The sequence below is a fragment of the Trachurus japonicus genome, chromosome 17 (assembly GCF_045865225.1).
Source record: "Trachurus japonicus isolate A0001 chromosome 17, Traja_1.0".
NCBI lineage: Eukaryota > Metazoa > Chordata > Actinopteri > Carangiformes > Carangidae > Trachurus > Trachurus japonicus.
Window position 1 is genome coordinate 9959267 of NC_140923.1, and position 21919 is coordinate 9981185.

General features: G+C 41.3%; 1 protein-coding gene across 1 annotated transcript in view; it reads right to left on the bottom strand.

The window, feature by feature from the left end:
* Positions 1-21919, bottom strand: part of LOC146970108 (zinc finger E-box-binding homeobox 1-like) — a 100360-nt gene that overhangs the window by 38441 nt on the left and 40000 nt on the right. Inside the window, exon 2 of the mRNA XM_085803852.1 lies at positions 440-685. Within this exon, the coding sequence (XP_085659978.1) occupies positions 440-685 (246 nt within the window). The remainder of the gene's footprint in view (positions 1-439; positions 686-21919) is intronic.

A 21919-nucleotide genomic window follows, 5' to 3' on the forward strand; every position in this document is an offset into this window, starting at 1 on the left:
GCTGATGTGCACAAAAATAAAGGTGAATGCTCAGATACTGGTCCATTTACTGTAACTAACGTAACATTGAATCGGTAGGAATTTAAATGTTAGCGTGTCATTTGTATTTAAAAAAAAAACACAAAATAAAACAAAAAATGATTAAAATAAACGTAAACATTTGGTATAGATGACAATTTATGACCTGAATATTTCAAACATTTCCCCTGGGGATTAAGAATTGGTCCTATATTACAGTAATAGATACTTGAAATATTTTGTGTAAACAGTGAGTAATGTAATTATATTTTGACTATATTTGATTTTACACATTCATAGTGTTGTGAAATTAATGAATGCAGAATAATCGTGATAATCGTAACACCGTGACTATTTCTCTGTCAATAATCGCATAAATAAAATCTATAATGGTGACATCCCTACGTCACACTGATCTCACCTCCGTTCCAGGAGCCGTTCAGGGGTAATACTGTCGTGGCGTCAGCAGCGGCGTCGGCGTCGGCGTCGTCTGTGTCGGCGGCGTCGTCATGGTCGTCCTGCAGCTCCGTCCCGTCGGCCTCGGCGGTGGCGACAGCGGTGGCGGCCTCGGGCTCGTGCTGCAGGCTGTCCTCCTCCACGATGTGCAGCTTGTCCTCATCGTCTGAGTCTGAGCTCAGAGCCTCCAGGCCGCTGGTGAAGTCTGTCACTGCAGAGAAGAGGAGAGACGGAGATGATGAGACCATCTAAAGCTAAAGCTAAACATCGGCTTAAGCAGCAGCAGAAATGTGAACATTAACTTCTCTCAAGTCACTGTCAATACAGCATTCTACTAATGTTTAATGTATTTAATTTGTGCAATTTCTTAATGTAAATTTTGTAGCTGTGTTTATTTATTCATGATAACTATTCACTGTATTATTCACTGTATTTGTATTATTGCACTTATTGTAACGGTATTCAGTATCTTTTATCCTTCTTTAGCCTGACCAGGGACAAAGACTGCAAATTAGCTGAAGCTAGACGTCTTGTATGCATCGCATTTTTCATTCTTTGTGGCAATGTTGTATGTATCGTCCCTGCAAAATAAACATTAAAATAAATAAATAATGGGAGGGGACACTTCATCGGCCACACCTGGAGCTAACATGACATCAGCGTGATCAGTGCGTGTGTGTGTGTCTGCAAAGGTTTAACAAAGTCCAGTTCAGTCTAAATGAATCCTCTGGACAGTGAATCCTTAACCCTTAATAAGTTAAGTGCTCTAAACCAGTGGTTCCCAACCTGGGGGGCCCGACCCCCCAAGGAGGGTGCCAAAGATCCAGGGGGGGTCGCGAAGCCCTCTTGATTTTAAGGGGTTTAATAATTTTAATGTAATTAAAATGTTAAATAAATGAGTAGGCTAAGCATTTAATTCATATATGTGACAAAATCAACTAAATTCAAGGGCCACATTAAACATTTATTTGTGTATTTAAATAGATAAACAAATAAATGATAGGCCTATAGGCTATCAATAGATGATTGAATATCAACTGTTTTAAAACATTAAATACGTAATATACAGCAGGGCAATATCAGTCACAATGAATTTGAAAAACAACATGGAACAATGAGAAAAAACCTGTGTAAAATTACAACATATTCTTCAGAACTTGTACTTTTAAAAACACAATTATGCAAGTTCTGAAGAAATATGTTGTAATCATACACAGGTTCTCCTGATTGTTAGTTCCATGCTGTTAAAGTATTTCATGTAAAAGAAGTTATGATGTTCCTTATCTTATTTTATTTTACATCGGGGGGGGGGGGTCACCAAAGTTTTCAATGGTAAAAATATGGGTCCCTTCAGAAACGACTCATTGATTCCTAAAGAAGTAAATGGTGCAAAAGTGCCGAGTCATGTCTTACACACACACATTAGACTGGGAACATGAACAATAATAAAAACAGGGTTGTGTGTGTGTGTGTGTGTGTGTGTCCCTCCTCTTCCCCTCCTCGGTCTGAAGCCGAGTGGAAAAATCCCCTCAACTCGATTTATATTCGAGAAAGTGAAAGTATAGAAAACAGTTGTTTAAGATTGTCTGTGGTGTTTTGAATCAATTTTTTTTTAAAGAATAATAAGTTAAAACATATTTTTATCAGTAATTTAAATCAGTAATATATATATATATATATATTTTTAACAATTCCTAGACATTTCAGGCGACCCCATTTGAATTCCAGACGACCCCATGTGGGGTCCCGACCCCAAGGTTGGAAAACACTGCTTTAAATCTTCCACTGCTGTAAGAGTGGATGAAATACGGCGGCCACGATGTTCCTGTTATGTTTATGGTAATCTCCTCAAGATGGAGCCACAGGTGTTTCCACGGCACCTGTGCTCCAACAGGACGAGGTCTGAACCAGGAAGTAGCCTACACCGGACCGCCTGTATATGTCACATTAATATAAAACAGAAACTGCAGTTCTTCCAAAACCAAAACCAAAAAAAGAAAAAGAAAAACCTGAACATTTCATATTCCTAGACGCAGTTTCTGCTTCAAAGAAGATGAAAGAGATGTTCGAGTTGCCAGAAAATAACAAATGTTATACATTAAGCTCTTAGAAAATGCTCCTCTGGTGTAATATTTCAAAATAAAAGTGCGTGTTCTCTCATCCCGACATCATGGACTCTCAGAAGTCGGTAAATTACCAAACCGACGTTCAGTCCACACACCCGCTGCTTCACACTGTGGAGATAATCTTCCACACGTCACGTCATCCATCAGTCTCTGACTCCAGGTCCTCACACTGTTTATTCCCCCTCTCTTCAACAGAGACCACGACCATAATAAATAAAATAAAATAAAATAAATAAATAAAAACAATAAAAAAAACAGGAGAAACCGCCGCGACCACGGGGAAAAATAATCACCTGTTTATCAGCCTGAGAGAGCAAACAAATGTGTGTGTGTGTGTATGTGAGTGTGTGTTGCAGAGAAGTTGTAGGCGCTGCAGACATGAGAGTGTGTGTGGATCGAAAGGGATAGTTCAACATTTTGGCAAATTGGCCCATTGCCATAATCCCTATAGTCATAGCAGTAGGTTTGTTACCTTTAATTGTCAGTGCAAGCTGTTTTTAGAACGGCGGAGCAGAGCCGTGAGCTGCTCAGAGCTACACTACGGAGGCTCATTATGGGATTTCTTGGTTTCCCTCATCAAACTCATCAAATACACAATCCAACAACTCCACAACGCTCTGGTGGACAAGTTGTGAGCTGCACATTCACCACGCTATGAGATAATAACACAACGTTACCACACAGAGTTGTTGTAGAGGGAAATACATGCAAAACCGCTGATGCACGTTGCCTTCAGGGACAGTTTTTCAGCAAGCAGTCTCTGTATTTTCCTCTAAAACAACTCTGTGTGGTAACGTTGTGTTATTATCTCATAGCGTGGTGAATGTGGTAACGAACCTACTGCTATGACTATAGGGATTATGGCAATGGGACAATTTGCCTACATGTTGAACTATCCCTTTAAGTGATGATGATGAGTGCTATGCTGTATAAAGTATAATTGCCTTCTCAGTGTCAGCATGTGTGTTCTTGTGACTATGTATGTGTATGTGTGTAGGTGTAGGTGTGTGCGCTCTGCAGGGGAGCTGTAGGTCTTGTACGATGCCTAATGAGACCGGGTTTGTTTGTTCACACAGGTGACAGGTGCACACACACACACACACACACACACACACACACACACACACACACACACACACACACATCTCAAACCACAGCAGCTCTGCTCCTCTGTGTGAGGTAGGAAGCTATTTCAGGTTGCACCGTTAACCACGGACACACCCCGGCCTGCGCACACTGCTGCTGCTGCTGCTGCTGCAGACCCAGATGACGCACACACACCTCCGTCTGAGACACACCCTGAGCACACACACACACACACACACACACACACACACACACACTGCTTCTACACACACACACACATGCTCCGGTGTGAGAGATGTGTTGCTGTCTCTGCAGACGACTGTCGCTGCTGCTGCTGCTCCAGACTGACGAGTGGAGCTCAGAATGCAAAAGATGTGATTGTGTTGTGTGTAGGTGTGTGTGTGTGTGTGTGTGTGTGTATGTGTGTGTGTGTGTGTGTGTGTGTGTGTGTGCGTGTGTGTAGGTGTGTGTGTAGGTGCGTGTGTGTGTGCGTGTGTGGGTGGGTGGGGGCTGGATCGATGCGCGTCTGGATCGATGTGAGAGGCAGCGTGAGGTTTGTTCAGGCTGCAGCTCATTTAGAAATAAAAATGTGAGTCACTTTTAGCTTTTAGTGGTTTTGTTTTGAATACTTAGATGTGTGTGTGTGAGTGTGTGTGTTTCTGTGTGTGTGTGTGTGTGTGTGGTATCAATACAGTCATAACCTACATGAGTGTACTGTGTGGTTTAGTGCTGGAACTACTGATTATTTTTAACTTTTGGACTGAAAAATGTCAAATCACATCTGGTTTTGTCAATGAACTCAAAGATATTCAGTAGAAAACAAACACCACCAACTTCTCAGTGATCACTATACACAACATCTATGAGGCTGTCTATCATTGCTCCCTCTGTTGTCTTGAAAGCCCAGTTTTCATTTGTTTATTCTTTTATTCTTCAGTTTATTACTTTTATAGATTTATATATAGATTATCTATAGATTTACTTCAATGATCTCAAACTGTAATCTTCAGCATAAGATTAGGATTGATTTGTCATTGTGCATTAACAGTGAAATATTGTTCGAGCAAAGCCTCCAGATGCAAAAAAAGAAAAAGAAAAACTCACTAAATTTACAGAAATAATTTAAAGTGCTTAAAACCACTATACACTACAAGCATAATACACATAATAGTAGATAGATAAAGATAAGAGTAAAAAGAAAATGCAGATAGATTCATCTCAGGTAATATAAATAGTATTTGCAAACAAACTGCACTGTGAAGATAAAAATATAACTCAAATATATAATATAATACAAATACTGTACGTATGTGTAGTGCAGGTAGATTAAAGGTGCAGAACGTGACAGCGACTCAGCCTGAATGTCATTTCTATCTCAGATACAGATGTTCAAAGACATGCTGACTGATCCTCTGGTGGAGCCACATGCAGACGCAGCGCTGCAGCTCATATCTACAACAACAGAGTATCGGACTGAGCCCCGACACACACACACACACACACACACACACACACACACACACACACACACACACACTCTGTGAACAGTCTGGTTCCTTCAGCGCTCAGGGTTTTGAACATGTTCAATGTGCCGTGTGTCTGTATCCACTCTGAGTTACATCATGTATTTCTGGAGTAGTTCAGTGCCTAAGTTCCTAAACTATTTCAGATGTGAATGTGTCTGGGTCGGTGCAGATCTCTGTGTGAAAACCCTGAAGACGACTCTGTAGAAGACAAACCGCTCCTCTTCATATCTGCAGCGTTATGATGAGTCTCCTCAGCCAGACAATAATAATACTCTCATTAAAAAAGAATCACTGAGGCTGATGGGAGTGGCTTTTTACAACGTATTTTCCTGGTTGTTTTGTGAAACTGGAATCAGCATCTGGGCCAATGTTTTATTGTTTTAATGTTTCATTTTTTTAGTTAAGTTAAGTTTAGTTTAGTTTAGTTTATCTTAGCTTAGTTTAACTTAGAGCTGCAACAATGAATCGAATAATCGAACAATAATCAGTTATTAAATTAATCGTCAACTATATTTTGATAATCGAATAATCAGTTTGAGTAGTTTTTTAAAGAAAAAAAGTCCAGATTCTCTGATTTCAGCTTCTTAAATGTGAATATTTCTGGTTCCTTTGTTCCTTTATGACAATAAACTGAGTCTCTCTTTGGTTTGTGGACAAAACAAGACATTTGAGGACGTCGTCTGGTGGTTTGGGAAACACTAATTAACATTTTTCAACATCTTTTAACCTTTTATTAACCAAACAATTAATCGATGAATCGTTTAAATAATCGACAGATAAATCGATAATGAAAATAATGGTTAGTTGCAGCCCTATTGTCCACCTAAGTGGAGATTTTACTTTGGTTTTCCCACATAAAATCACAGTACACGCAGACAAGCCATACAAAAAACCTATATTAGCTGTAACCCTTTCTTTTATTGACTTTAACTTATTATCATTGACTGTATTTATTTGTCATGCATATCAGTTTCCTTTGGGACATGATGATAAAACTGAACTGAACTGAACTGTTCAATTAAAAGGCAACAATTTAAAGTAAAAAAGCTAACTGAGCGGCTCACAGAGGCTGAAAACAGCTGAAACGCTGCGTCGTCCTGAGAAACCTGAACTCAGCAGCATCAGATCAGTCTCCTCTCCTGCTCGTTTGGATTCAATTACAGGCTGATCAGGTTAGAAGACATGAGCTCGCTGTGTGTGGTTTAATGACATTAGATTCAGGATTTCTGGGTATTAGGGGATGGGTTAGGTCTTTTCAGAGACAGATGTGGCCAGATGCTGCTGCTGCTGCTGCTGCTGTGGCTCAGGACTCACAGCCTTTAAGGAAAAACAAGAATAATTTCAAATCCAGGTGAGAGATCTTCATGATAAACAGGAAGAGAGGAGCAGATATTCCTCCTCCTGTAACTCAGACTGCAGACTGTAGTTACCATGACGACAGGCAGGGGGCAGCACTTCGCAGGGCAGAGGAGATGTATAAAAAAAACAAAAAACACCCATGAGTGCTTCCCAACGCCTGTGATGCAAAACTCAACCACAACCACACACAGACAGACACAGGTCCAACAACTTGTGTGTGTGTGTGTGTGTGTGTGTGTGTGTGTGTGTGTGTGTGTGTCAGTGTGTGTTGGAAAGAGACCTGTCCACATCATCATCATCATGAAACGCGTCAAGTGAACTGTTAATCCTCCATCTGGAGGTCTAAAGGAAGAGGGAAGTCTAGACGATAGCATTCCTCCCTTCCTGTCATCCATCTCTCCCATTAAGAAGCCGTTTCATAACGTTCCCCTTCATCACCGCGCTCGGCTGATGTTCCTGCAGCCACAGCCCAGGACTTCTGACACTTCACGTCACTTAACCACTCTGAACTCGCCGCAGCAGGGTTTGAAATCACCGATAGAATAAATCTGATGCATGTTGACTTATGAAAACAAAGCTGAGGAGAGGAAGCTCGTTTTAAAGCCTGAACTTCTACTCCAAACACATCTGGGCACATAAACTGGTCTAGAGTGACATTTTAGTTTGTTTGGACAATATCCAGAATGTAATTATCTGGATACAGGCCAACAATACACACATTACTGGATTAGTTGGGGATTTTATAAACTCCAACATAAAAGAATTCAGAATATGAAGAGAAAAAGCTGCACACGACGGCAGGAAGTGGCCTGATATTCGATATCACTGAAAACTGATCCGATCCATCTTTTTTTTATTTACATTAAGCCCGTTCAGTAAACACAAACCGAGCGCGTTATGAAACTCTGAGCTTTAATTAGGAGCTGCGCTGCCAACAGCAGGCTGAACTTATCCCTTGATTAAAATAAAGGGAAGCGGAGATGCAGAGATGGAGAGGACACAATATCCTGTCTGAGGCGGTCGGACAGAAACATTAGAAACAAAAAAAAAGAAAAGAAACTGCAACAAGACCTGAACAAGAAAACAGCATCACTGTCACCTCCGTTTAAATAAAACCTCACAACTAAAACCAGACCAAAGCGTCTTCCTTTGACTCTCAAAGCGCCGAGCGAGGAGGAAGTAAAGAGTGGGAGCGGAGAGCAGCAGCCGCTCGCTGAGCCACTAACAAAGCATCTGACTTGTGCAGCGTCAGTGCAGTCAGACCCACTGCAGGACACGGGACCCTGCAGGGGAAGTCATGTGTGTCTGACACAACACAACACAACACAGGACACAACACAACCCTGACTGGGCCACATGGCCTAGTATGTGGGTCAAAGGTCAGCTGCAACGCATCAGGAGGAGGGGGAGGGGGAGCGAGGCTAAAAACCACCAGGATAAAAATAGAGCATGAAGCTCTGAAGATATAAAACAATACGTAAGGGTTTTTCAGACTTAAAGGGAACATGTTATGTAATTATCACTTTTTGCAGGCTCTTTATTTGGGTGTTTGTTTTGCCTTCAGGCACCAAAATCTGAGAATTGACAAAAAAAATCTGTAATTTTCAGGCTCTCTAGGTTGAAATCCATGTGGTTTTACGAGCTGTTCCCTCTACCTGTGAGTACAGGTACAGGTAGAAGGGGGCGGGGCCTGGTGAGCAGCGGCTCATTTGCATTTAAAGGGACGGGCACCGAAACCAGTCGTTCTGAAAAGGATGAAAAGAGCTGTGATGTTTGATCCTATTTTGACGGTGTCTGTACGACACCTGGGAACTATTTTAATGTGTGGAAAAGGGGCAGAATATGTCTGAGTGGGCTCTGAGCTAAATGCTAACATGCATGAGGCTCAAAGCAGAGCTGAGGTTGATTGATTGGGAACTGGTCATTATATTTCCTGACCTGAGGATGGTGCTAAGTGAAAACTAGACTTTACAGAGCAGAGAACAAGAGTATCTCCACAAAGCTCCACATTAATCCATTAAACAGCTGCTAAAATATTTCAACAGCATTTGACACATCACCACGGCTACAAACATCCATCAACTCGGCCTGAATATATATATATATTTATCTTTTTTTTTTTCCTCCTAAATTGATCCAGAGAGAAAACCAATAAACTGTAACTAATTCATCACAATCAATCATCAATTAAAGAGCCGGTGATTTCCAGCCGACAGCTGAACAAACTCTCTTTGTGCCGGACGTGAATGAAAACGAGTCGACTCTTTTATTTATGATCCGTTATTGAAAAGTCCGAAGGAAAGAAAGACGTGTGAACAAAACATTAGACTGTATGACACGGCCGCAGTGAGTCTGCCTGCTGAGTGTGTGTGTGTGTGTGTGTGTGTGTGTGTGCGTATTGACCCAGTGCAGCTGTGCAGGATGGGATCTCTGCCAAGCCTCTAACAGACAATTACCCCACTGTGTGTGTGTGTGTGAGTGTACATCACTAAAGCTGTCTGTCTGCTACTAGATGTGACCAGACTTTAACATGCTGAGCAGCTGCAGTCGGCCCACTTAAAGGGACAGTCACACATTTTCCCTGTCCTGGCCAATGATGTCGTCTTAAAGGAGACACGCCCAGCTTTTTTTTTTATAGACAGATAAATAAAAACACATACGGTATTTAAAACAACTACAGATGGATATCATTTTTAATTTTTATTGTCTCTTATAGATCCTTTTTCCAAATATAACACAATAGAGTGTAGAATAAACACCTAGCTAGCACTATTAGTAGATGTCTGATGTTTTTATATGAACATTTACATTCACTTTATAATAAGTACACACTGTTAAGCATTAGTTAAGCATTAATAAATACTGAATTCATCATTTATGACGCATGATTACTCATTAGTATGTAGTTTATAAATAAAGTTAGTGCTTATCAATGAGTAAAACATTTTGAACTGTGTTTATAAACTACAAACTAATGAGTATTCATGTGTTATAAATGATGAATTCAGTATTTAATGCTTAATAGTGTGTACTCATTATAAAGTGTTACAGAGGTCACAGCTGAAATGAAGATAAAAAAGTCTCTAAAGCCTGTGGTGGTGTTAGAGCTGCAAAAAACTAATTTGGTTGAAATATACAACGTTACTGTTGCTGGTTCCACTTCCAACATTTATTCTATTGCTGCTTGCTGTTGCTGACCCTGGCTCATCGTTTCCTGAGAGAAAAAACAAAGTTTGAAACGATCTCTCCAGCAGATTTCAACTGTTTTCTTTCTTTTTTTGTGTGTTTTTTTTTTTTTTTTTTTAAAGCTAAAGCCCAGAAACACCTGAACACATGTTTAAGATGTAGCACAGACACCGAGTCGTGGCCACCGGAGAACAGAGTAATGTAGTGCAGCAGCAGCAGCAGCAGCAGCAGCACTGACTCATGCTGTCGAGGTGTCTGCTGAAAGTCAGCGTCATGAGGTAAGACTGAGGCTGCGTCATCCTCACACACACACACACACACAGGAGAGGAGGGGAGAGGAGGGGAGAGGAGGGGAGGGGAGAGGAGGGGAGGGGAGGGGAGAGGAGGGGAGGGGAGGGGTGTGGCTGCTCATGTCCCTGGCACGCCGCGCCGTCTTTCCATCCCCACCTTGCTTTAATATACAACCACCAACAACCTCTGGACTCAGCGAGGCTGTTAAAGCTGCAGCTCCACACTGAGAGGAAAGCCCCTCTGCTGCAGCCAGACATGTAAGAGAGCCAGAGACCAGAGACCAGGGACCCCCCCTCCTCCCCCTCCTCCCCCCCTCCACCGGTCCTCCCAAAGAGACAAAGCATCTGCCACGTGTATCTTCACATATATCTTTAAACGAGATACTTTTAAATCTCGTTTATTTTTTATATTTCTCAGTGTTTGATCTGACTTTATGTTTTTCTTATTGCTCTTACATGCTATTACAGTAATTTACTGTATTTTAACTTTAACTTTCTTTCTTTTCCTGTTGTTGTATCTGTTGTGCAGCACTTAGGTAACCCTTGTTGTTTTTAAAATGTGCTATACAGATAAAGTGGATTGGATTGGATATGGATAGTGACCTTTTGTGCGTGTGTGTGATAAATAACTGTTCTGAGAATCGTCCTACTGAAGTCCAACGTGTCTCAGGAGTGTGTGTGTGTGTGTGTGTGTGTGTGTGTGTGTGTTGTGTGTGTGTCCAGAGTAATCAGGACTCTCCAGCTGCTTCCTGCTCGGCCCAGGTGCTCCCTCTCTCTCTCTCTCAGTGGGAGGAGCTTGTACTGGAGTTTCTTTGTTTTTATTTTTAACTTACAATGTATTGTTGTTTCTTCTATTTTAATCTATTTTGCATTGTTTGTAATGCAATTAAAGGGATAGTTCAACATTTTGGCAAACTGGCCCATTGCCATAATCCCTATAGTCATAGCAGTAGGTTTGTTACCTTTAATTGTCGGTGCAAGCTATTTTTAGAACGGTGGAGCAGAGCCGTGAGCTGCTCAGAGCTACGCTACGGAGGCTCATGGGATTTCTTGGTTTCCCTCATCAAACTCATGCAAAACCGCTGATGCGCGTTGCCTTCAGGGACAGTTTTTCATCAAGCAGTCTCTGTATTTCCCTCTAAAACAACTCTGTCTGTCTTATTATCTCATCGCGTGGTGAATGTGCAGCTCACAACTTGTCCACCAGAGCGTTGTGGAGTTGTTGGATTGTGTATTTGATGAGTTTGATGAGGGAAACCAAGAAATCCCATAATGAGCCTCCATAGCGTAGCTCTGAGCAGCTCTGCTCCGCCGTTCTAAAAATAGCTTGCACCGACAATTAAAGGTAACAAACCTACTGCTATGACTATAGGGATTATGGCAATGGGCCAATTTGCCAAAAATGTTGAACTACCCCTTTAAGCTAAAGTATAGTAATGGTCATTTTTTTTGTTTTGATTTGTTATTTGTTATAATTAACTTGTATAGGTGAGGTGTGTGTGTGTTCGTCTCAGCCCTGACCCGTCCAGGATGAACCCTCCCTCGCCCCCCTCCCGTGTCACCTGGGATTAGCTCCGCCCCCTCCACGGATCATCACTACACACAATGGATGGGATGGATAAACACTCTTCCATATTGTTCTGGTATTTATTTTCCCCACAAAGCGTTTGGATGTCAGAGTGTTTCCAGGGGAGCAGCAGCGCCTGTTTTGGTTTTTATTTGATAGTTAATTTAATCCACCGTCGACTGTCTGGGTGGATTTAAACTTTAAATTTGGTTGAGCTAGCCGTTTCCCTCTGCTGCGGCTCTTTGTGCTAAGCTAATCGCCTCCTGGCTTCGGTTTAGCAGAGAGCCCCCCAGTCGACTCGCATGTGGTGAGTCACTTCACTGCACTTTTCTTTTCTAGCTGCCTCACAACGGAGCAACAGAGCAACACGGTGACGGGCGGCTTCAGGCTTCACAAAGCCACAGAAACTGGCCGTCTGCAGGCCGAGCTCGCCGCAACGCACCGCACACAGGGGTTCATGATTTCAACTTTACTTTCAGCTCGTCTCTGACTCGTTTTCACAGCCCTGATGACGACAAACATTAAAACATGAAACCTGAGTCATGTTTAGGAGCCGCTGAGCTCAACCCACACTACACTACACTACACTACACTACACAACACTACAATCCTCCTGTTTGCTGATAAAATATAATAAAGAGGAGACACAAGTAATAAATGTTGAGTCTTTATAATGAATCAAAATTATAGGTGAGAAGCAGAAGCACCTGAACTATTAATAGACCCCATTAATAGACACCAGAGCGTTGTGGAGTTGTTGGATTGTGTATTTGATGAGTTTGATGAGGGAAACCAAGAAATCCCATAATGAGCCTCCGTAGCGTAGCTCTGAGCAGCTCACGGCTCTGCTCCACCGTTCTAAAAATAGCTTGCACCGACAATTAAAGGTAACGAACCTACTGCTATGACTATAGGGATTATGGCAATGGGCCAATTTGGCAAAAATGTGTAACTATCCCTTTAATTAAAAACCAGGGATCGACTGGTGCATAATTTCTGCAGCAAGTACAGATATTAGGAAGCAAAAAATGTCAATAATCAATTCATTAGCTGATATTCATAATGTTTTTTGTACATTTTACTGTTTAACAATGAATCTTTTTCTTAATATTCAAAATATTCAGTGCAGCACGGCAGTAAATGCTTGAAAAAAAGGAAATGATATAAAAAATAACTACAAAAAGTACAAAAGTTGATGATGAATAATTTTCTTTTCACAGCCTCTAGAAATGAGATCATAATAATCAAAAACATCACATCAACATAGACTTTATCTCAACTAAAAAGAAGCTGTTTTTCACATGAACTCTTCATTTCCAGCTCCGTCTCATTATTTTCCCTCTGACAGGAGAGAACAACAGTTCATTTAACCGACTGACAACCTGCTTCAAGACTGAGACACAGAGTCATCATGAATCTAGGTTAGACCCACTGAGATTACACATCCTCTTTTACCAGGTAGACCTTTTAGCACGCACACACACAGACACACACACACGCTGCCACCAAAGTCAAGAGTCAGCGATTTAATGTCAAAAAGTTTCCCTTTGCTCCGGAGGGACGGAGATAAGATAAACACCTGAGGTCTCACAGCTTCACAGGTACCACAACCTGTTTCTAAAGACACAGGAAGTGTTTCTGTAGCAAAACTAAAGCTAAAACAGCCAATTAGTCTGAATTCACCGGTATTAATGAACTCAAAGGAGAGGTAGCATCAACAGCTGAGAGTCTGGCTCCGCCCCGAGAGCAGCAGATCCTGTTACGGCTTTAAAATGAACGTCATATTTCCAAAAATGAAATAAAACAGCAGTGGCTTTAAACTGAACCACTCCAACAGAATCAAACTTTCATGTCTGCTGCATTAAACATCCAAGAGGCTGAGAGCAACACGCAGGCCGGGGCCCTTTAAGGAGAAGACGACTGCTGCTATGTGGTATTTGTAATTCAATTATTTTTCCTGTACTGTTGCGGTACTGATCAAGGCTTTGATCTTCCTCTCAGGGTTTTTTTTTTTTGGTGTTTGTTTTTGTTTTGTTTTGTTTTCTATTCATACCCCTGATGGTATTTTGAGACAGAAGGCACTGGACGACTTTGCTTATAGTATATATCCTCACATAGCCTTTGTCTTTATTTTTCTTACTTCATTTATTTCATTTAACAATATCAGGTGGTGTATGCCTATTTTGTATGTAGGTTTTTGTGTCGTTTTTTTCTTCCTTCTATTTTTTGTAAAAAAATGTAAAAAAGTGAAAATAAAATATTCAAAAAAAAAGAAGACGACTGATGGACTGAGTGAATCTTCATGTTTCTGACCCGAGCAGCAGCTGCCTGAACTGACGCCGACATCATCGGTAAACTCCCCAGACCTGGTTAGGGACTTTCAGGTGATATGAGCTGAAGTCATTTTTCCCAAAAGCTCCTGTTTACAGGAAGTGTGTGTGACTGACTGACTGACTGACTGACTGACTGACTGACTGACTGACTGACTGGGCCGTGACTCACACACAGGACGACCACGCTGCTGCTGCTGCTGCTAACCCTAACCTAACACCGACCGACTGAGACACTAATGATTATTTTCACTGGAATCTCTTGTTTGTCCAACAACATCTAACAACCTAATTAAATATTCACTTTATAATAACGTACAAGAGGAGAAACAGAAAGAAACTCCTCTAACTGTCTGTTATCTGTTGGAACGTGATGTCAACACACACCTGGATCAGTGTCACACACACTCAAGCAGAAGTCCGTCTCTACGGTGACGATGATATGCATCAGGTTACCGTTGTACAAGCTGATATGTCACTGTAAGTGTAAGTGAGAGTGTGTGTGTGTGTGTGTGTGTGTGTGTGTGTGTGTGTGTGTGTGTAATGATTCATGCTGTAGGTTGGGGGGCAGCACTCAGGAGTATTACATAACTCTCTGCTCTGATCTCAGTCCTGTTGCTGCTGCTCGGAAAAACCCACTGCACCTCTGCAGTCGAAGCAGACGACCAATCAAATGATCATCACTGATGTGAGGAGGTGAGGTGTGTGTGTGTGTGTGTGTGTTTGTGTACGCACTACGCAGGCTGAATCCTCCCGTGTCATCAAACTACAACTTTAAGTCTGGATTTAAAGGGGAATTGCGTTTTTTGTTACAGTCTGGACCTTATTTCTAGTATAAAATACGATCATTTACTCCCCCAGATAACTTTGGTGTCATTACAAGTCGTTCCGACGAAATTAGATCCAGCCGAGAGCCGCGTATATCCGTATAATGAGAGTCTACAGGGCCGCCCGGCTCATTCTGATAATAATCATTCAGCTTCGGCATTCAGGTCCATTTTTATCTCAACTAGCCGGAGCTTTAGTGAGTCCAGGTTGAGGAGAGGAAGCCTGTGGAAGCTGAACTTCATCCAGCTGCTCATTTTGTTCTGACAAGTCAGAAACACGCAGAAACCAACCGTAGCATTAACGCTAGCAACAAGCTCAGAGATGACATCATCCAGGTCAGAGGTCAGTAGGTCAACCTACAGACCCCGGATGTTGATAACAGCTAACCCCGGACTCAGAGGGGAATAGCACTAGCCTATCAGAACTAAATATTGGTGAAATGAAGGAGTTTCTCTGCAGATAATGTGTTATTTAGAGGCTGCATTCTGCTGCCCTGTAGACTCCATTATACGGACATACGCGCCTCTCGGCTGGAGCTCATTTCATCACAACCACTTGTAATGACACCAAAGTTATCTGGGGGAGGAAATGATCCTATTTTATACTAGAAATAAGGTCCAGACTGTAAAAAATGGCAATTCCCCTTTAAAGGTCCAGTGTGTGTAATAACTGTCAAGGTTTATTATCAAAATCAGAATCTACTACCCATGAATATATTAGTATAAGTGTATAATGGCTATAAAATACAATTTGTTTGGTTTTCGTGACGTCAGCTGTTAAAACCCTCCCGTTGTGGGACACGACATGAAACTACTCCAGTTAGCTCAGTCATGTTGGAACTCAGATATCCGCTGGAGAAAATATTTTTTCATGGAGCGTTTATTGAGTCACTGAGTTATTAAAGTTAAACAGGTAGCTAACCGTTAGCCCGGCTAATCTATGATAACCATGACTAATTACAAAAATGTGCACACAGAAATAGTAATGTTTGTCCAATCATTGGTTTTATAAACTTTACAAACATCAGATTAGTCGGTGATATAGTGACATGAAAAATGAGATACAGTATATATAGCGAAACTCTCGTCTGTCACTATTGTTCTCATGCTGGTTTTCTACCCGGAAGTAGTAGCGATTCGTTCTATATCGTAACACTTTGCTAACGGGAGGGGTGAGTGCTGCAATCTAGAATCTGAAGGCTTGACATCACGGTTTGCCCCCATTTTACACACTGGACCTTTAAACTAGAGAGGTACAGTAACTCTAAACTGAGATATTCAGATTTTTTGGTGCTGTTTTATTTGTGAAAACAGGTCAAACCAACGACACAAACTGTGTTTTTGAACCGCAGCAGCAGCAGCAGTGAGCGAATGTTCTGTTTATAAGACGCTGGCATCACCGATGTTGAATCATTTCCTCTTTTGTTCCTTTTCATAGAAAGCTTCACAGAGCGGCCAGAACAGGGAACACCAACCCAGCAGCTCGGCCTCAGATGAACCCCACTGCACACTGCACTGCACTGCTTCAACAGTCTGATATCTGATATCAATACATTTTAACCTAAATAATAAGACTAAAGATCCTCAGATTAGGATGGATATCAAATACAACTAATAAATCAACATCAATGTCAGTGATCCCCAGGCTTTAGTTTTTTGTAGTTGATTAATCAGTCCATCTATAGTGGAGCAGTCAGAGTTCAAAGACTCACTATCTGACACTTAGAGAAGAAACGTCTGTCAGTGTTTCAGTGTAAGAAGCCGTAGATGTGATGTGACACATCAGGTGGCTGATAAAACACCCTGTCGATCTGTTCCTGTTCACCTGCAGCTCTCGCTTTCTGTTTGAGTCGAGTCAGAGCGAAACTCTCTGTTCGACACATTTCCAGAACGCCGTTGCTGCCTCGTACCCAACGGCGCTCAGGAATCCACCCAGCAGACGACGACACGGCGAGCGCAGCAGACACCATGTCACATACACCTGGATGAAAGCTGCATTTTATTATTTATTCACACCTTGCACTTTATATGTGTTTGTTTTGTTTTTTTTACTTTTTAAAATGTGCTTTGCTGCTACAGGAGAGAGAGAGACTACCAACCTGTGGCTGTGACCTCAGTGTAAACAGGAAGTAGACTGGTGTCACTTTACCTGAATGAGCAGGTGAAGATAAATAAACCTGCTCTGATGATCTGTTTATTCAAATGGTTCAAACTTCACTGAAATAAAATATATATATAATTTAAATAAATAATATCAAGTGTTTGCACTAAAAACTTCAGTAAAATTCTTACAGCAAGTGAATCTAAGGTGTTTCCACAGCAGCAGCGTTCAGGTCGGCCCAGATGAACTTTAATAATAATAATAATAATAATAATAATAATAATAATAATAATAATAATAAAAATAATAATCATAATCATAATAAATCATATTTGTAAAACGCTTTTCATAAGATAATCTCAAAGTGCTACAGAAACCAGAAACAAAATAACAAAACACTGAGAGCAATAAGACATTCAAATCAATAACGAATAAAAAACAAGTAATAAAATAGATGAATATTATATATTATAAATAATATGAATGTATATTATATATTATATTGAGGTGCGTTTGGGTTTAAAAGAAGGTGAGTTGGATTTTACAGTTTTCTCCGAGTCTGTGTTTGTAAAAAATAAAGAAACAGCTCCACATCTCTGACATTCACCTGCCACACTGACTTACTGCTGCCGGTCTGACACACACACACACACACACACACACACACACACACACACACACCATGCTCTGTGTGTGTGTGTGTGTCTGTGCATGTGACACAAACGTACCATCAGCAGGGTTTAACTCTCTCTGACAACAACTGGGTCACATGCTCAGTTAACACCGTGCTATTAGACGTTTACTCCCTCACCTCAGTCAGTACGTTTACATGCAGAGCTTAAAGGGATAGTAGCATTTTTTTTTTAAAGTGGGGTTGTATGATCTACAAATAGCCCCTAAGTACTTTAATTGCAGTAGAAGACTCTCTACACTCCTCCCGTCACCCGTTGTTTCAGCGGGTTAATACGCCCCCCAGTCCTGTTGACTTTTCTGTCAACTCCTAAAAAAACTGAATATAAACAACTTATAAGCTTAATAATAAATTCTCAACTGCAGTTCCCGACCAGACGCACCAGTCTGGGCCGGATTCACGCTGAGAATAGGGTACGGGCTTCCTTTCTCTCTCTCTGTCTCTCTCTTTTTTTTTTTAATAAAACACTCCTGCTGGTGGCGCTGTGTGAAATGCATTTAATCGGCGCTGACGTTGGGTTTTTTTCTTTACTTTGCCGGGTTCAGGCAAATATATTACAAGTTATTGTCTATTTTTATTTTAAGTTTTATGTTGGTGAACACTTTTACTTTGGTGAATTTGGTGATTTCCAGATCGGCTAGAAGACAGGAACCAGAATGCAGATAAAATTCAGAATAAACAGAAACCACACGAGGCTATGGTTAGGGTTGAAATTGTCCAGTTATACTCCGACTAAGGTGTATACATGACGGAGAAAATCAAATTCCAATCGCATTATCTGGGTGTCTTAATCGGAGTTCTCCAACTCCGATTTCAGTCGGACTAAGGTGTTTACATGCACTTCAGTTGTCCAGTTATAGTCGGATTAAGGCAATAATTCAGTTTTTTCAAGTGTTATGTAAACGTACTGAGCGACAGGAGGAGGGTCGTCTGCCTCTGTAGGTGTGTAACTAGAGCACATTTACAGTAAGCAGACCTCCACATACAGGAAATGACATATGGGGAAGTGGGGGGAGGGGGGTTAAAAAGTGGTGAGTGGTCACTTCCTGTTTACCTTCGCACCTTCCCTCCTGCTGCCTTCACCTCTCAACCTCCGTCCTCCCTCCCTCGCTCTCAGCTCAGCCCTGAGATGATGTCATTCTCACACTACCACCATGATGTGGTGAGTTCAGGGACGAGACGTTCGAGGCTTTAATGGTTGATAACGGTGATAAAAGGAAAGTTGAACTGAATAAAAGTGAAACTGCTGCTTAGTTCACTGCAGACAAGCAAACAAACAACAACACAACTTACTGAGATTACATAGGAATCAAAAATGTTCTGACTCTCAGGCTTAAAGGGATAGTTCAACAACCTTTAATTGTCGGTGCAAGCTATTTTTAGAACGGCGGAGCAGAGCCGCGAGCTAATCAGAGCTACGCTTCAGAGGCTAAAGGGATTTCTTGGTTTCCCTCATCAAACTCATCAAATACACAATCCAACAACTCCACAACGCTCTGGTGGACAAGTTGTGAGCTGCACATTCACCACGCTATGAGATAATAACACAACGTTACCACACAGAGTTGTTTTAGAGGTAAACACAGGGTAAATACAGAGACTGCTTGATGAAAAACTGTCCCTGAAGGCAACGCGCATCAGCGGTTTTGCATGAATTTCCCTCTAAAACAACTCTGTGTGGTAACGTTGTGTTATTATCTCATAGCGTGGTGAATGTGCAGCTCACAACTTGTCCACCAGAGCGTTGTGGAGTTGTTGGATTGTGTATTTGATGAGTTTGATGAGGGAAACCAAGAAATCCCATTAGCCTCCTCCTCTAGCGTAGCTCTGAGCAGCTCACGGCTCTGCTCCGCCGTTCTAAAAACAGCTTGCACTGACAAATAAAGGTAACAAACCAACTCCTCTATAGGGATTATGGCAATGGGCCAATTTTCCAAAATGTTGAACTATCCCTTTAAAATCTGTTTATCTGACTGTGCCTCCACTAATGCACCTCGACTGTGGAAACACTTTCATTTATAATTGCAATGACAAACAGATTCCAAATGAAGGTGGATGTGTCACTTCCAACCGGCTTAATGAGGCCGGCAACAAAACTTCACCACATGGCAACTGGTGCTCGTCCAAAAACCTCTCACTTGACTTTACAACAAACAAACCAACCAACAAGCAGGCAGTCAACAGAGAACAAAATGGCCGCGCACAAATCCAACGTTAGATCGTCTGCGAGGAAACAACACGGTGCACTTGAACGCCGCAGGGTGAGAAGAAGAGAAGCTAAATGTGGCATCGAGTCTGGTCGGACGGTGACGGTGACTCGCCTCCGCTCTGACCTACTAGTTCTGTACCACAGAGTGTTTCTACTTCCTGGTTAATAAAGTTATTAAAACACATATCGATGCGGCCTCATTCACAAAAGAGTCTTAGATGAGAAACTGATGCATGATGCTGCACAGCCAACACAGTCCCCTCCTTTATTCTCAAGTTTTACTTTCAAATGATCTCCACTTTATTTTTCTTTTTGTTTAATTATTCACTGTTGAATGATATCTTTACCTATCAATATCATAACTTTCTTTTTTTTTTACTTATTTAATCTCCTTAGATTGGGATGCACTACCTGGGATTTGTATTTGTATAGTACAGTAAGTGTTATGTGAAAAATCTAAAAGTATTATCTTTTTATAACTGTCTTTCTGTACCTTGTTCTCAATAATAAGATCGTTGAAACCCCCCCCCCCCCCGATGTAAAATAAAATAAAATAAGGAACATCATAACTTCTTTTACATGAAATACTTTATATATATTTTATATTTATATACCTGTGTATGATTACAACATATTTCTTCAGAACTTGCATTTGTGTTTTTAAAAGTACAAGTTCTGAAGAATATGTTGTAACTTTACACAGGTTTTTTTCTCATTGTTCCATGTTGTTTTCCAAATTCATTGTGACTGATATTGCCCTGCTGTATATTATGTATTTAATGTTTTAAAACAGTTGATATTCAATCATCTATTGATATTGGCCTAAAATTTATTTGTTTATCTATTTAAATAAATGTTTAATGTGGCCCTTGAATTTAGTTGATTTTGTCACATATATGAATTAAATGCTTTATAGCCTACTCATTTATTTATCATTTTAATTACATTAAAATTATTAAACCCTTTAAAATCAAGAGGGCTTCGTGACCCCCCCTGGATCTTTGGCGGGTTGGGAACCACTGAACTAGAAGAACGTGACGCCATCGTCATCATTATCATCATCATCATCATCATGAGCAGCAGCAGGAGGAGGAAGAGGAAGAGGAGGAAACTCTGTGCTGCCGGCGCCAGGTCGCTTTAAATACACAAGAGGTACAAAAAAAAAAGCAGAAGAGCTCACATCACGTGTGTGTGTGTGTGTGTGTGTGTGTGTGTGTGTGTGTGTGGGATGAGGCAGGCAGCCTGTCAATCACATAACCTGCACTGTCATACTCACTCATAACCTCCCTCCCTCCCACACACACACACACTCTCTCTCTCTACCACACACACACACCCGTCCTCAGCCGACCACCTCTCCTGCAGGGCGTTTCCCGTCTCCGCTCAGCGCAGCCGGAGCAGAGGAGAGGAGGAGGAGAGGAGGAGAGGAGAGGAGAGGAGGAGAGGAGAGCTTCAACTTCATCTAATACACAACAACATGCATTAAATACTACACAACATGCATTCATTCATCTGCATTCATCTCCTCTGCCAAAAAGGCCATGCATCCACAGCAGCTCCACAGCTGGATTAAAGGCTTTCGTACAGTAATCTATCAGGCCTGATTTATTGTGTACACTTACTGTTTGTACACTCAACTCTGGGTTTTATCTCCTGTGCATCAATGAAGTCGCTGATCATAACACAAACACACACAAGGTCAGAGTTCAACAACGTCACACACTCCTGATTACATCTGTATTTGTCTTACAGGTTTTCACACAGACAGAATAAGACTTAAAATCATCATTTAGTGTAGGAAATGTCTCAGTCTAGTAAAGAACAACAGGACAAAAGCTTCAAAACTGATGTGAAACTCAGGAAATCAGTTTCTAAATGATGAAGTTCTGCTGAATCTCTCATGGACACAAAGCAGGGCTGATCTCAGCGCTCTGACAGCAGCTAATAAACTGTTTCCTGTTGACTGAGAGAGAGATCCCTGATACAGCTGCTGCAGAAAAACCTGAGCTACCAAACAATAAGCTGCTGAAAACACACACACACACACACACACACACACGCACACACAATAAAGGCGTAATTTGGCCTAATGTGGTGGAAAATGTGACGTCTTTTAATAGAATCTGTCATCTAGACGTCTGAGGCTG